General features: G+C 43.2%; 2 protein-coding genes across 2 annotated transcripts in view; one reads left to right on the plus strand and one right to left on the minus strand.

The window, feature by feature from the left end:
• Positions 1-15,444, plus strand: part of LOC124263043 (ubiquitin carboxyl-terminal hydrolase 48-like) — a 37,987-nt gene that overhangs the window by 19,895 nt on the left and 2,648 nt on the right. Inside the window, 15 exon segments of the mRNA XM_046697659.1 lie at positions 284-359; positions 859-964; positions 2,362-2,410; positions 3,143-3,189; positions 3,521-3,637; positions 4,757-4,881; positions 5,146-5,304; positions 6,090-6,214; positions 10,582-10,585; positions 10,587-10,755; positions 12,753-12,866; positions 13,745-13,866; positions 13,957-14,165; positions 14,813-14,980; positions 15,105-15,230. Coding sequence (XP_046553615.1) covers positions 284-359; positions 859-964; positions 2,362-2,410; positions 3,143-3,189; positions 3,521-3,637; positions 4,757-4,881; positions 5,146-5,304; positions 6,090-6,214; positions 10,582-10,585; positions 10,587-10,755; positions 12,753-12,866; positions 13,745-13,866; positions 13,957-14,165; positions 14,813-14,980; positions 15,105-15,230 — 1,716 coding nt within the window.
• LOC124263041 overlaps positions 12,045-15,444 on the minus strand; it is a 39,720-nt gene continuing 36,320 nt past the window's right edge. The window contains exon 5 of the transcript XR_006894757.1: positions 12,045-12,056. The gene's annotated coding sequence lies outside the window, so the exon portion shown is untranslated. The remainder of the gene's footprint in view (positions 12,057-15,444) is intronic.

The raw sequence follows: 15,444 nt of genomic DNA on the forward strand, positions 1-15,444 counted from the left end.
AGACTCACTCACTCACTCACTCAGACTCAAATTAATTTGTGAATTCCTTTCTTGGCTGAACATGATCGATACAACTGGTGACCATCTTCTCACACAATGCCTTCCCATGCTGATCACTATATCCTGTCTCTCCTGTTTACCTGGATGAATAACCTTTCTTGTTTGATGGAAAATGTTGTGTTTTTTCAAGAGACCGAATGCAATCAGTTTTCTTGTCCAGGAAGTGTTCATTACTGTAGTACCGACTTGACTCCCATTGTGTGGTTGTGTCTGCTTTCAACAGGAAACTAAAATTCTGAGTGGGAAATGTGAACAAGAAGAAGTCAGGGAGAAGTACCTGGCTCTGTTTTATGAACCAGGTAAGTCGTGAGTCCTTCTGTCTGATGATCTTGTGGGTGCTCCATGGCCTCGCAGTTCATCTTGTACCTACTTCTCAGATATCTGGTGTACAGCAACAACCCACACCTAAGCCTATTTCACATCAACCAAATGTGTCCTTGAGTTAAGAATGCCAGTTAGTTGCACGTCATTTATTGAGAGTAAAATATGTTCAGCCTTTGTACCTGTTGGAAGTTTAAAGCACATTTCACTGGTATGTGCTCCTCGGCGATTGATGCAGACAGTTTGGCTTCTGTACCCTGCTATGGTGGCCCTGGTATCATTTGCTTGATGCTATGTTTGAAGCTGTGAGTGTGTTGGATTATACTACACAGGGTTTCACAATAGCTCATTTCTCAGGACATTTACTGATTCATTCAGTCATTTCTGTAAACATTTGGAAGAATGTTCTTTCAAAAGAGTCATCAAAATATCCTGTTGCCTCTGGCAAACTCCATGTGACTGTTAACACTGTTTCAGGCTGTGACTTTGAGTGGCTGAGCATCGATTGGATCAGCAAGTGGCTGGCTGATCCAGCAAAAGTTCCGAAAGTCAAGAATCTGCAATATTTATGTCAGCACCAAAAGTATGTAATTTTTCACTTACAATAACAACCAGTACATAATTGTCTTCCAATTCTTCAACACATGAGAAGTTGCAGTGTGACCCTGCTGTGACTGTAGCATTACAACTCAGTGTGCCATGCAGCTGTGACTGTAGCATTACAACTCTGTATGTTGTAGTGTGACCCAGCTGTGACTGTAGCATTACAACTCTGTATGTTGTTTGTCATGCAGTCAGCCATGGTACAGCTGTGACTGTAGCATTACAACTCTGTATGTTGTATGTCATGCAGTCAGTCATGGGTACAGCTGTGACTGTAGCATTACAACTCTGTATGTTGTTTGTCATGCAGTCAGCCATGGGTACAGCTGTGACTGTAGCATTACAACTCTGTATGTTGTTTGTCATGCAGTCAGCCATGGGTACAGCTGTGACTGTAGCATTACAACTCTGTATGTTGTTTGTCATGCAGTCAGCCATGGGTACAGCTGTGACTGTAGCATTACAACTCTGTATGTTGTTTGTCATGCAGTCAGCCATGGGTACAGCTGTGACTGTAGCATTACAACTCTGTATGTTGTATGTCATGCAGTCAGCCATGGGTACAGCTGTGACTAGCATTACAACTCTGTATGTCATGCAGTCAGCCATGGGTACAGCTGTGTCTGTAGCATTACAACTCTGTATGTTGTGTCATGCAGTCAGCCATGGGTACAGCTGTGACTAGCATTACAACTCTTACAACTCTGTATGTTGTATGTCATGCAGTCAGCCATGGGTACAGCTGTGACTAGCATTACAACTCTGTATGTTGTATGTCATGCAGTCAGCAATGAAATAAGTCACTCAGACTGTAACTGCAGTCAATATTTACTCATGTTTGACAGGTATTTGTCTGGACTTCTCAGTGGCTCAGTATTCAGTACTGTTGCATTGATGATGCTTTCATTTCTCATAAGTAGTAAAACTGACCAAATCTTCTTTAAGAAACCGTAATATAATAGCTGGTATAACGTACCTTGGAACTGGATCTAACAATGCAGTATCTATAGACATGATGGATGCAATTAATTTTTTGAATGACAGTTGGGCAGAAACTACCTCATGCTTCAGATATGGAGTCTTTGAAATGTTGAAATAATTGCAGTTACTGGTAGCTGGCGTGATGTGCCTTCAAACTGGATTTGTCAATGTAGTATAGACATGAGTTTCCATCCGTGTTCCTGTTAATGATGTAGATTCTAACACTATCATCGAGCAGGTTATGGCACTAGGCTGTGTATCCTGTAGAACATGTAGATATTCCAAGTTTTCTTGGGTAAGAAGTGCATAGCTTCCAGGAATATATTTTATCACATGCATCGTATCACAACACCTGGAAATATCTAAACTGCCTCTATATGTTACTGTATGTTGTAGACTAGATCCTGATGTTGTGCCCAAGCTAAAGTGTGTCCGATCTCAAGGGGTGAGTTGACAATTGTTATGAGGTTTCTGAACTTGATGCACTAAATTTCTATCTGTAGATTAGGGCACAGGCAAATGTCATCCAATGGGTGGTCACTGTTTAGGTCATGTTGAGTACACATCTGCTGATGAAGTACAGAGAGTGTCATGCTTGGGCAGTTTGCACAAAACCTTCGAGTTTATATGAAATCATGCAATCTGCTTAGAATATGAATGGTTGAGTTTGTGAAGTGTAGATTTTTTGGAAGTGAAGTATTTACCTTTGTTCTAGAGAACTTGTGCCAGTATTTTATGAGGATATAAATGTACTGTCGCGAGAACAAAGGTCTCAACTGTGGCTCTTCTTTTGTTGCCACAACAGTACTGGCACTCGTCCTCTGTTAGGGAACCTGGGTTTGTTCATTATAAACACATACATTTGACTGATAATAAAACATGCTCACACTACTGTGTTCTTTTGAATCAAACAAAACAGCCTTTCCCACTTGTTGTATCCATACATAATTACATAATGCATTTGTGTTTAACATTTTCAGAAAGTCAAACTATAAGAGTGTAAGAAAGTTCAACGACTAATTAAAAGCATGTCCAAAGCATTTTCATCTTGCATATTACTTGAATTATGAGTTGTCTAGGACCTTTATTGTCACAACATTGATTATCATTTCATAACAAAATTGAAGACATTGCATATTCATTTTGGTGCTAAATAATTGTTGCTTTTGTTTTGTAGGCAGCACGAGTGATAGAGAAACACAAGCCTGACGTGAGGCTGCAGGGGTAAGATCCCATTGTGTGGGTGGTATCTGGTGCATCCAGCTGTTACTGTAGCATTACTGGTTGCTTCCAGCTGTCAAGGACAAATATGATACTGTGTTACCTCCCTTTGTCAGCATATTGTCGTAAGTTGTGCATAATTTAAGTGAAAAACTAACAGTTAGTTTTATCATATTCATGTAGACCTCATTCAGATATGTTTTCTTCAGACAAGGCTTTCTTGAGCATTTTGAGAATTTCAGAAAACATTTTCTTTTTTGTGAATGATAACATGCGATTAGATGTGATGTTTTGGCATCTCAGCTAATCACCACTGAGCTATTTGTGCCTGTAGGGAGCAGACTTTGTGCTGGAAGTGCGTGCGGAATCGGTGTCATGTGACAAGGATGAAGCAGCAGATGGTGAATGATGAAAAAGCTGTCAACATGGTCTCCAAGTTTACATATGATAGGTATGTAGCCCCACATTTTCAGAGCTTTAAATGCTTTTAACCTGACAGTCTGGCCTTGAAAAGACCCTGGATTTAGCAACCATGTTTAATTGAAATGGCATTGACTTATTCTTACAATGGAATAGGCCATGAGTGACAGAGTGAACCTGTTCGGTGTCACCTTCAGCTGTGAGAAATTAGATCACTGGCATGAAAACTTGGGGCTCAGTGAGTGAGTGAGTATGTTTTTACGCTGCTATTAGCAATATTCCAGCAATATCACGGAGGGGGACACCGGAAATTGGCTTCACACATTGAACCTATGTGGGGAATGGAACCCGGGTCATCGGCGTCACGAGCGAACGCATTAACCACTAGGCTACCCCACCGCCCCTTGGGGCTCAGTTGTATGCACCATCAGTAAGAGGACATGGATACATCTAGGGTCCAAAACTCAGCCCCAGTTCTACATAATTTATTATTGAAGTTTCAAAAATGACTTTTATGTTTTCCGATTCCGGTCAGTAGATTCATTACTTGTTTAGCTTGCACTATTATGCTTGTAAATAAAAAGAAAGACACTTTCATCCTTATCCCAATTTTGAAGTGAACAATGTCTTTTGATATAATTTCTTGAGGAAGAGACACTGTCCCCTCGGTCATATCTGTTTGATAACATCCTACTCAACACCAACACCATCCCCAACCCAGTGGTATGCACCATTGCTCCAGCATTTACTACACCTCCTGGCCCCATGGTTCCCTGTGTGTGTTACAGTGAGCTGTGCTACTGGTTGGGGAGGTGTTTTCAGCCTACCCACCCCCAACCCTAATGCCAACACCGACCCCGATTCCAACCCTGACACTGACCCCAACACCAACCCCAACCCAGTGGTATGCACCATTGGCCAAGCATCTACTACACATCCTGGCCCCATGGTTCCCTGTGTGTGTTACAGTGAGCTGTGCTACTGGGTAGGGAGGTGTTTTCAGCCTACCCATCCCTAACCCCAATCTCAACACCGACCCCTACCCTGACCCCAACACCAACCCCTACACCAACCCCAACCCAGTGGTATGCACCATTGCTCCAGCATCTACTACACCTCCTGGCCCCATGGTTCCCTGTGTGTGTTACAGTGAGCTGTGCTACTGGGTGGGGAGGTCATCACTGAGGAGCTGGAAGAAACTGGCTCTCTCCACCTTCCATCAAGATACGCAGCAGGCTACGGACAAGGTTGTGGATGAGGGAGGGGAAGAAGATGGTGGGTACAGCTTTTCTTCATTTCATGTGAATAACACAAACATTGAAATAAATATGGTTTTCTTTCTGATTTGTGAACCAGTTAGTACAAAGGCAACTGTTGAAATGAAGAACTGATATTGATGTTAACCCTAACGCTTTTATCAATCAAGTTATAATATCCTTGAATGGGTCTTCAACTTCCAACATGCCACTCAAATGTCAAACATAACAGCCTTGCTGTAATTGCCTGAACTTGGTCAAGCAGCTGTCTTTTCTTCTGTAGGTGATGAACCAGAAGAGAAGCCAGGTGATATGGGAGGAGACAAGCCAGGTGGTGAAGGACAGGAGAAGCCGTCACGTGACTTGGGAGATAATGGGGAACAAGATGACGATGACCAGAAGTGTGAACTTCAGTTTAACACAGACCTGCTGTGTGATCACAGTGAGGCACACTAAACTAGCTCATATTATAGTTCACTTAAGCATCTTCCAACTTGTTTGTAGAGAGGACAATTATTACTTTCAAGACAAAATTATTGATCCTTGTCTTAGGGGTTATGTAAACTGAAGAAAATGTTTTGGTCGTCCCTGCTAATTAACAAATATAAGGAGCTCACCTCAAGTGTGTAAAGTATCAGCATGGAAACTTGAAGCAGTATCCAGGGGCAGCATGGTTTTGGAATGAGCTGTTGTAGGAAGGAGGGTTAGGTGGTTTACACATTAGTGTTTGGAATTGGTTAAAATCTCATAATTGATGATTGGTTCATTACTACCGATCAATCATCGAAAATAATTGGTTAGCGTCATTTATGAAATTTGTTAATGCACATAAAATATGGAAAAAAATCATGTAGTTCTTTGGGGTTTTTTTGGCAAAATTTCATATCTTTAAAGGATGACTAGTATGTTAGGAACATAAATTTCTTGGAATCTTTAAGATAAATTCAATTATGACTTGAAAAGAGCTTGTAGTGCTTACGAAATATAACAGACAAAACCAACCATGTGAAAAATATTGTTAATGAAAACAAGTGTTCCAGAATTGTTTGTGTTCGATTATGAGAAATTATGATCGATTGCTTGGTCGTTTAGTCACTATGACCTAATCTTCGATTATTTCAATTAATCGGACCACCACTACTACACATGCCTTGGTTGTATGATGCATGAAGTAGCAGATGTTATCTGATGTTTCTAGGCCATGCGGTTATACTTCCTGTGTTGCAGGTTGTCTCAATCCTGACAAAAGTTGTCGTCGGCTGATCCCTGAAGAAATATGGCAGCGATTGAAGACCTATTTTCCAACATGTCCGCAATACCGGAGAGACGATGCTGTGTGTGAGAAATGCCTGGTAAGTTTCTCTAAGTTTCACTACTGTGGTAGTTTAAGTATTGTTGCCTGACCCATGAAGCAACCCATGCTTGTCGGAAGAGGCTAATTTGTACTTATCCTGACTCATGATCTTTTGCTTATCTCCCTTTCCCTTTCGAATGGTAGTGGAACACTTGAATCCCTTAAAGTTCCCGAAGCAGACGTATAAATACACTCACCCACGAGTTACCTCCCTTTTGCCCTTTCCTGTGCAAACCAGTCAGGTGACCTGCCTTACTTGTCACTCTCTCCCTTTTACGGGAGTCCCGTATACGGCATTATGTCCTTTTTATTTTGGTCCTATTCTTCAAAATTACGCTGTATATGGATTTGGCTATAACTACTATGTAGTATTTGTAAAAAGTTTGTAAAAATTATTGACTTTTGAGTCGTGCTTTCATCGTCATGTAAGGTTGTTTACATTTCATGAAATCCTGCAGTGTTTGCAGGCACAGGTTATCCGTGGCTGATCCTCACCCCCAGTGCCTTCGTGCATAAAACCATGTTCTTCCAGCTTGCGCTGTACTTATTGTATTGATTTATCAAATCTTCAATTTAATCAATATTTGTCTTATACATATAGACGTGCCATTGATCGGGTGAGAAAGTCATCTCAAGTCACGGATGATAAAACTGGAGATCAGCCTTCTGCCGATGTTCATAATACTGGTGCTATGTTTAGTGCATTACAGGGGCAGTCTGCTGGTAAGGGGGCCAAGAAGAGATCGTCTACATCTCAGTCGACCCCGTCTCAGGCTAAGAAAAAGACGTCATCCTCTTCTACAACGCAGAAGAAGTCAGCTGTTGCCATGATGGAACGCAGATTCCAGGAGGAAGCGAAGGCTAGGAAAAGCCTCTCATCTACCGACGACGTGGGCAAACCTATGTACCTGTGTGAACCTACGGGCCTGCGCTTCCAATGGAACGTCCTACCGTTTGGAATATCTTCGGCTCCGTGGCTATTCACACGAATAACCAAGCCTATAGTCGCAAGCCTACATCATCGAGGTCTACGCAATGCCTTCTACTTGGACGACGGAATTCAGGTTCACCAAGATGCCAGTCTACTCAAACTACAACTGAACTTCACAATCAAGTTGCTCACTCAACTAGGATTGCTGGTGAACCTTTTGAAGTCAGAGTTGGAACCAAAACAAGATCTACAATTCTTGGGGATAAGGTTTATCACAACACAGAATCGTATTGCCGTCCAAGAGGATCGTTGGGTCAAGATACAAACCATGATTCCGCCAGCAGGCGTCCCTCCGTTAACACTACGATCATGGCAAGTTCTACTCGGTCTGCTAACCTCGGCTCAAGACTTGACTCGCACAGAAAGGTTACAACTAAGACCGCTGCAACGGTTCCTGATAAAACATTTACACAGCGTCGACCCTATCTTGCTGTCGGAAAATCTCAAGAGGTATCTACTGTGGTGGACACACAGGTCGAACGAAGGGACCTATTTACAAGAGCCGGCCTTTGACACACATCTCTACGCAGACGCCTCGATGCAAGGATGGGGTGCGCATCTTTGGCGTCGGGAAAGTGGTCCAAAATAGAACAGCAGCTTCACATCAATCTGCTAGAGATGAAAGCAGTGATCAACGCCTTACAACTATGGTCGAGCTTGCTGAACAACAAAATGCTGATGATCCACACGGACAACTCTACAGTGGCGTTCTCCATAAACCGGCATGGATCCACAAGGTCTCCAAGCCTATTGCAGCCCACATTCCAGTTGTTCCAGATCACACAGGAAGCAAACATCTGGATAAAGGCGTGTCACATACCCAAGAACGTACTGGCAGACGCTCTCTCAAGACCACTACACCCGTCACCTATGGAATGGATGCTCCATCCAGAAGCGTTTCGGAACATAAGGGAAATAGGATCCCCTTGTATAGACCTGTTTGCCACGAGGTTCAAAAAACAACTACAGACGTTTGTCTCGCCAGTTCAAGATCCTCAAGCTTGGGCAACAGATGCACTGAGCATGTCGTGGGAAGGATTAAACGGCTACGCTTTTCCACCCCCGATACTACTGCCAAAAGTACTGTTCAAGATCAAACAGACTCAGACGCTACAACTGACTTTGGTCGCGCCCTATTGGCCAGCGAGAGCATGGTTCCCAGTCCTAATTGAAGATCTCGGAAACCCAGTAATCAAATTACCAGATTGGCCGAACCTACGAATACATCCGCACACCAAGCAAGTCCACGGAAACCCTACAGTATTCCAGTTACACGTGTGGACCGTATCAAAACATGCTTGAAGAAAAGAGGATATTCCGCCAGGGCAGCCAAAGCAGTAACGCTAGCGTTACGCAGATCGAATCGTAACCTATATGACGACAAATGGCTGAAGTTTGAGACTTATGCAAGGCGGAAAGGCTTCACTGCGATGATAGCCACTCATCCTCAAGTGGCAGAATATCTGTGTCACCTTAGACAGACCAGACATCTGAAGGGTTCGACATTATCTACATACCTCGCTGCTATCAGTGCAGTGATTACCATGAAAACAGGCATCAAGTTGACGAAAGTACCAGAATTACTTGCTCTGCTGAGATCTCTTAAGCTGGAGGACCAGCACAAGAAATTCAGAGCTCCAGCCTGGGATCTAAATGTAATTCTTCGTCATCTTACCAGTGATGTCTACGAACCACTAGACCAGATTACACTCGAGCTGCTAAATTACACAGAAGTCTCTGTTCCTGCTTGCGTTAGCCACGGCAGCTCGAATATCGGAGATACATGCGCTGGACTTTGGTCGAACCAGATTCGACAGAGGGCAACATAATGCAGTTCATCTAGGACTTAGATGGGACAATATTACCAAGAACGAGCTACCTGGTCAACCAGATAGACAGTTCCACGTACCAGCGCTGTCTACAATCCTCAGTCCACAGGATATAGAGGACTAATCCTTGTGTCCGGTCAGAGCCCTGAAGATGTATCTTTAAAAGACTGAGACAAAAATTCAAGCGCCTGTTCATCCCATTATCAACAGAGACTTCATCAGCAGAAGTCTCAAGAACGACCATATTGTTCTGGATGAGAGCCGTTATATTGAGAGCCTTAAAGCAGCAGGACTAGAACCTCCTAGAGCTTCCAACCCACACGAAGTTAGAGCACTGGCATCAACACTGGCTCTTCACGGAAATTGCTTTATACCAACAATTATGGAGGGCTGCTGTTGGAAGTCAGACACAGTGTTTGCCAACCACTAGCTCCAAGACATAGCCACTGAAGACGTCTCAGGCATTCACCAATTTGGACCTCTCGTTGTAGCACAGCTACTAACGGCTCCACAAAGGTGCTGAGTTGGAAAATCTCACCCTTTATCACGTTGACTTGTTGATAACTTTTACTAAGGAAAACTACTAGTTTGAAAGTCCATGCGCACAGTCTAGCACAGGCTTACATGAGTGATTAAAGATCCTGTACATATAAAGATCTTACCTGTACGTGAAGGGGTCGCAACTCATTTATGATAAAGATCTTATCATAATCTATGGGTTGTTATAAGATATCTAGTAATAGGAAGATACTAGTTATCTTTGCCACATGAATCAACATGATTCAACTTGTCTGAGATTGAAGTAAGACAAAAAGTGGTCCCCCTGAGTTATAACAGAAGTTGGAAGAATGGGATCATGGAAATGCCGGTTCGCAGTTCCCATGGGGGGGATACAGGACGTATCTAAAGACAGCTGTTGAATCCACAAAGTGGCTTGATCTATCACCAATCTGTCGGATTCTATAAGCAAAAGATCATGAGTCAGGATAAGTAAAAATATGTAATTTTTTAAGTAATATTGATATTTTTATACTCCTGACTCATGACGAGAAGCCCTCCCAACCTACCCGTTGAAGACACTTGAGATTTCACAGCAGATCCAAGTGCATGGGCAGAAAATCAGGAGAGAGTGACAAGTAAGGCAGGTCACCTGACTGGTTTGCGCGGGAAAGGGCAAAGGGAGGTAACTTGTGGGTGAGTGAATTTATACGTCCGCTTCGGGAACTTCAAGGCATTCAAGTGTTCCACTACCATTCGCAAGGGAAAGGGAGATAACCAAAAAATCATGAGTCAGGATAAGTATAAAATTATCAATTTTACTTAAAAAAATACATATTTCTAATATTTAGAAGGAATATTTTTTTTCCCTCCTGCCTTTATGTTTTCTGAGGACAAAAATCCGTAATACAAGAAATCTAATTGGTCTGGTCTTAGTTATAAATGATTATTATATAAAGGATATCAAATTCGTTTTTTCTTAACGTTTTGCCCTGCTAAGTGTTGTGCAGGGTTGCAAACAGACAATCTAACTAAGCTCTGTTGCAGCGACTGACAGCAGAGGAGGAGCACACCAAGGGTGTGTACCGACAGAGCGCTCTTACACAGAAGTCAGTGCTGGCTGACCTCTTTGCTGGGAGGAACCGGGCCCAAGTTGGATGTGAACCAGCAGGTGAATGTGGTCAGTGCAGTGTTCCTTGAAGAGTGGAGGAAGTTCATCAAGTGAGTGGCAGGGACTAGTCAGTCTGTTAGGGTACTCATGGGATTCCTGGTAAGAACAGTGCCCTAGCACCCTGTATCTGGGTTGGAATATCTGGGTGGTATAGGCCCCAAGCATATTTGCTGGCTTCACTGTGGGGTATCTGAGCCATAGAGGGTCCAAGGAGCTAGGCTCACCGTGGGGTTACTGGGTGGTATTGGGTCCAAGGAGCTTTGCCTGCCTCACCGTGGGGTATCTGGGTGGTATAGGGTCTAAGGAGCTTTGCTTGCCTCACCGTGGGGTATCTGGGTGGTATAAGGTCCAAGGAGCTTTGCTGGGCTCACCGTGGGGTATCTGGGTGGTATAGGGCACAAGGAGCTTTGCTTGCCTCACCGTGGGGTATCTGGGTGGTATAGGGTCCAAGGAACTTTGCTTGCCTCACCGTGGGGTATCTGGGTGGTATAGGTTCCAAGGAGCTTTGCTTGCCTCACTGTGGGGTATCTGGGTGGTATAGGACTTAAGCAACTTTGCTGGCCTCACTGTCACAGGCCCTCGTGTCTTTGCAAGGATTAATGATTAAAAAATATTGTTTTTGAGATGACCCCCGACTCGAAATGCTTCACAGTACAATACATTATGACAAGGTCACTTCGGTGTACCCTTCCTGCCTGCTTTGCTGATCACTACGCTACAATCGCATGCAATCGATTAAAACTTAATATAAACATAATCATAAATGATCGAGTCTGGACCAGACAATCCAGTGATCAACAGCTTGAGCATCGATCTACGCAATTGAGATACAATGACTTGTGTCAACTAAGTCACGAGTCTGACCTCGCGATCCTGTTAATCGCCTCTTACGACAAGCATGGGTTACTGAAGATCAATTCTAACCGGGATCGTCACGCTTGAATACCTATGCTGGCCTCACCATGGGGCATCTGGGTAGTAGAGGGCCCTTGTAACCTATGCTGGCCTCGCCGTGGTGTATCTCAGTTGGAATAGGGCCCTTGCAACCTATGCTGGCCACACCATGGGGCATCTGGGTAGTAGAGGGCCCTTGTAACCTATGCTGGCCTCACCGTGGTGTATCTGAGTTGGAATAGGGCCCTTGCAACCTATGCTGGCCTCACCATGGGGCATCTGGGTAGTAGAGGGCCCTTGTAACCTATGCTGGCCTCGCCGTGGTGTATCTGAGTTGGAATAGGGCCCTTGCAAACTACGATGGTCTCACCATAGGATTTCCTGGAATAGGGATCCAGAAACCTATGCTGGTCTTATTGTAGAGTATCTGGCTTGGAATGGGGCTCCAAATGCTGGCCTCAGGATACCTGATTGGTGTAAGGCCCAATATCTTATACTGGTCAAAGGAGGCAACCAAATGGATGAGGTATCCACACATTGCTATTATCTGTTATCAAAGAATATGTCTTCTGTACTGAAACAGTGGTATCTGTATTACATCAGTGGTAGTGTCAATAATGCTGAAGGTTGGGAAATTATTACTATTTGAACTTTGTGTGAATGACCTATGTTGAATAACTAATCATGTGTGATGTTAGAAATTTACTAAATCATTGTGGGTTTAGTCAGGTATTTCTGTCGCAAAAGATTACCTGCCCAAAGTCATTTTATAATTAAAAAATATGTACATTCAAACCTGGAATTCATCTTTAATACAGTCACCCAAATCCACTTTTTACAGTACTTTTATATTTGGGGTTTTTTTTAGCTAGTATGTCCTTACTACACTGATTGAAGGACAAAATATCTGCCACAATATTACCCTTCATATTTTACCATGTTTAAATTTAATTTGTTAATGAACTCCAATAACACAACTTATATTCGCAAACTTGGTAGGTATATCCACCTGCTTTTGTACATAGAAAACAACATTTGCAAACATTGTGCTTGTATGCCTTTATTGTTATCATACTGTGTACAATAGGCCTGTGGCCTCCTCAGTACTGGAATAAAGAGAGAATTAATCATGTGTGTAATATGTTGTGCACAGGGACAATGGTAGACGGGAGCCTGTCACATCTATCGCTAACACTCTTCTCCTGTGCGAGCATGGCGGCCTCCTCTTCCCACCAACACTCAATGGCCATGGTGAACTTCAGGACTGGTGAGTCAGCATTTGACTTATCTTATTGTCGCATCCATGTTTTAATACCCAATGGAAACAAACTGCAGTGTAGCTTGCTTGGATGGAAGGTTCATGTGAGCTTGTGTCATACGAAATAGGGCCCTTGCAACCTATGCTGGCCTCACCATGGGGCATCTGGGTAGTATAGGCTGAGTGAGTAAGTGAGTATTGTTTAATGCTGCTTTAGCAATATTCCAGCAATACCACGGCAGGGGACATGACAAATGGGCTTCACACATACCCATGTGGGAAATTGAACCCTGGTCTTCAGCATGACGAGTAGACGCTTTAACCATTAGGCTACCCCACTCCCACTGGGTAGTATAGGGCCCCAGGAGCCTATGCATTTATATCAAAGTTAAGTGAGGCTTGAAAAGGCATTAAATTTAGAAGTCTACATTGAAATGAGGTGATTTCTTGGGTCCTATGAAAGCCGAAATAGCTGATAAAACCATGAATTTGGACAAATTCTTATATAATTGTGATCATCACACTGCTAAAATATAGTATGATTAAAAACCATTATTGGCAACTAAGGCTATTAACTGAAACAGAAAAGCCTTCAAAATGAGATATACATGCAGATTTCAAATATGGCTGCTGTTGCAAATTGTCATTTGATCTTGCAAACAATATGTTGAATATAAAATGCCTAGCTGTTATGTTCTCTTATGCTCTTAATGTCATTTTTTATTTCAATTTCAGATCACTTTGACTGAGGTATCTGAAAATTTAGGCATGCAAAAGATACCTCTATGGTCTATTCTATTTTATGCTTATGCAAAGGAGAAAATGTATTTATGACTTAGCAATAAGTCTTAGTTATATTCATGGCGAATTCATTGCTTGTGTTGTAGTGTTAGTTTGCTGTGGCCATCAGAGTGGGCGATGTTGATACAGCACATGGGCTTCGATGTTGAGGTCACTGCCGTTCAGCTTGAGGAGACTGATGGATCCAGATGCCTTGTTACATTTCCAGGTAGATATACAGTTTGTTACATTTCCAAGTAGATATACAGTTTGTTACATTTTTCAAAATCAATATAAAATGGCAAATATTCTCTTCCAGAAATCTGCCAGGACTGTCTGTCTCATAGATTAGCAACAGAAGAATCTAACCGGTTTATCTTCAAGGACTCTGTTGTGTATGTCCGAAAGATAGCCCAAGAGAAGAAGAATGGTGTGGGCCCGGCACCACTGGAGAAGGTCATGCCGAAAGGCTTGGGAAATGGAGAGAACAGTAACTTGGAGAGGGCTGAGGACCCCGACTATCTTCAGGTAATAAACACACACACTCACACACTCTCTCTCTCTCTCTCTCTCACACACACACACACACACACACACACACACACACTCTCTCTCTCTCTCTCTCTCTCTCTCTCTCTTTCCACACACACACGCACGCATGCACACACACACTCTCTCTCTCTCTTTCCCTCTCTGTCTCTCCACACACACACGCACTCACACACACTCTCTCTCTTTCCACACACACACGCACGCATGCACACACACACACACTCTCTCTCCCTCTCTCTCTCTCTCTCTCTCTCTCTCTCCACACACACACGCACGCACGTACGCACACACACACACAATAACTGATACAGCCTGTATTCACACAGTGGGTCCTGACTGGGATATCTTCTCAGCTTGTAAGAGATCGGTGGTTACAGTTAATGACTGGGCTGATTATGTGCCAGCTTACTGTCAACTACTGCCAACTTTTATATCTGTCTAGATATATGTGTGGCTTGTATACAACTATGTCCAGGAACTCACTCACTCACTCCATGTGCCCAGACAGGGCTGTGTATAGTTACGACATTGTGGCGAGGGTGAAGTGGCCAGGGATCAAATGTTGTTGATATTACTGGGGTCAGGCTTTTATCCACCACATCATGCTTTCTCCTCCCCAACAGTCCCAGGCCAAGAAGAAGAAGTTGGATGAAGAGTCACTGACAGAGAAGATGATGAAGATGGAGGAGGTGGGATCACTCAAGAGGAGGAGTCAGAGACATCGGAAGACACGTGGAGAGAAAGAGGTGCTTGTCTCATCTGATCTGACCCTCAAAGACTTGAAAATAAAGGTCAGTCAGATTTTGACTTTTGCTGACGATATACACAGTGTGGCATCCTAAATAGACAGGAAGTAATGTCTGTTATCTGCCTGAGAGTTTAGTGTGGTAATCTGTACCTTGATGGTACTTTCAGATAATGAAGCAGTTCTCCGTGCCACCATTTGACCAGAACCTATTTCTCGATGGAGTGAACCTAATCGATGACTCCAGTACGCTACAAGATCTGAAGGTATCTCCTGGTGCTGTCATCCTATTGCAGGTAAGTCAGCTGTAGTATTCATGGATGTATCAGAATACAACAGGTGAGTCAGGTGTTCATCCTTGGATGTGTTAGAATACATCAGGTTAGTCTGCTGTATATCCTTGGATGTGTTAGAATAGAACAGGTGAGTCAGCTGTATATCCTTGGATGTGCCAGAATAAGCTTTATCTTTGGATGTGTCAGAATAGAACAGGTGAGTCTACTGTTCATC

The sequence above is a fragment of the Haliotis rubra genome, unplaced genomic scaffold (assembly GCF_003918875.1).
Source record: "Haliotis rubra isolate DU_JTF1 unplaced genomic scaffold, ASM391887v1 Scf866, whole genome shotgun sequence".
In the NCBI taxonomy this organism is placed as follows: Eukaryota; Metazoa; Mollusca; class Gastropoda; order Lepetellida; family Haliotidae; genus Haliotis; species Haliotis rubra.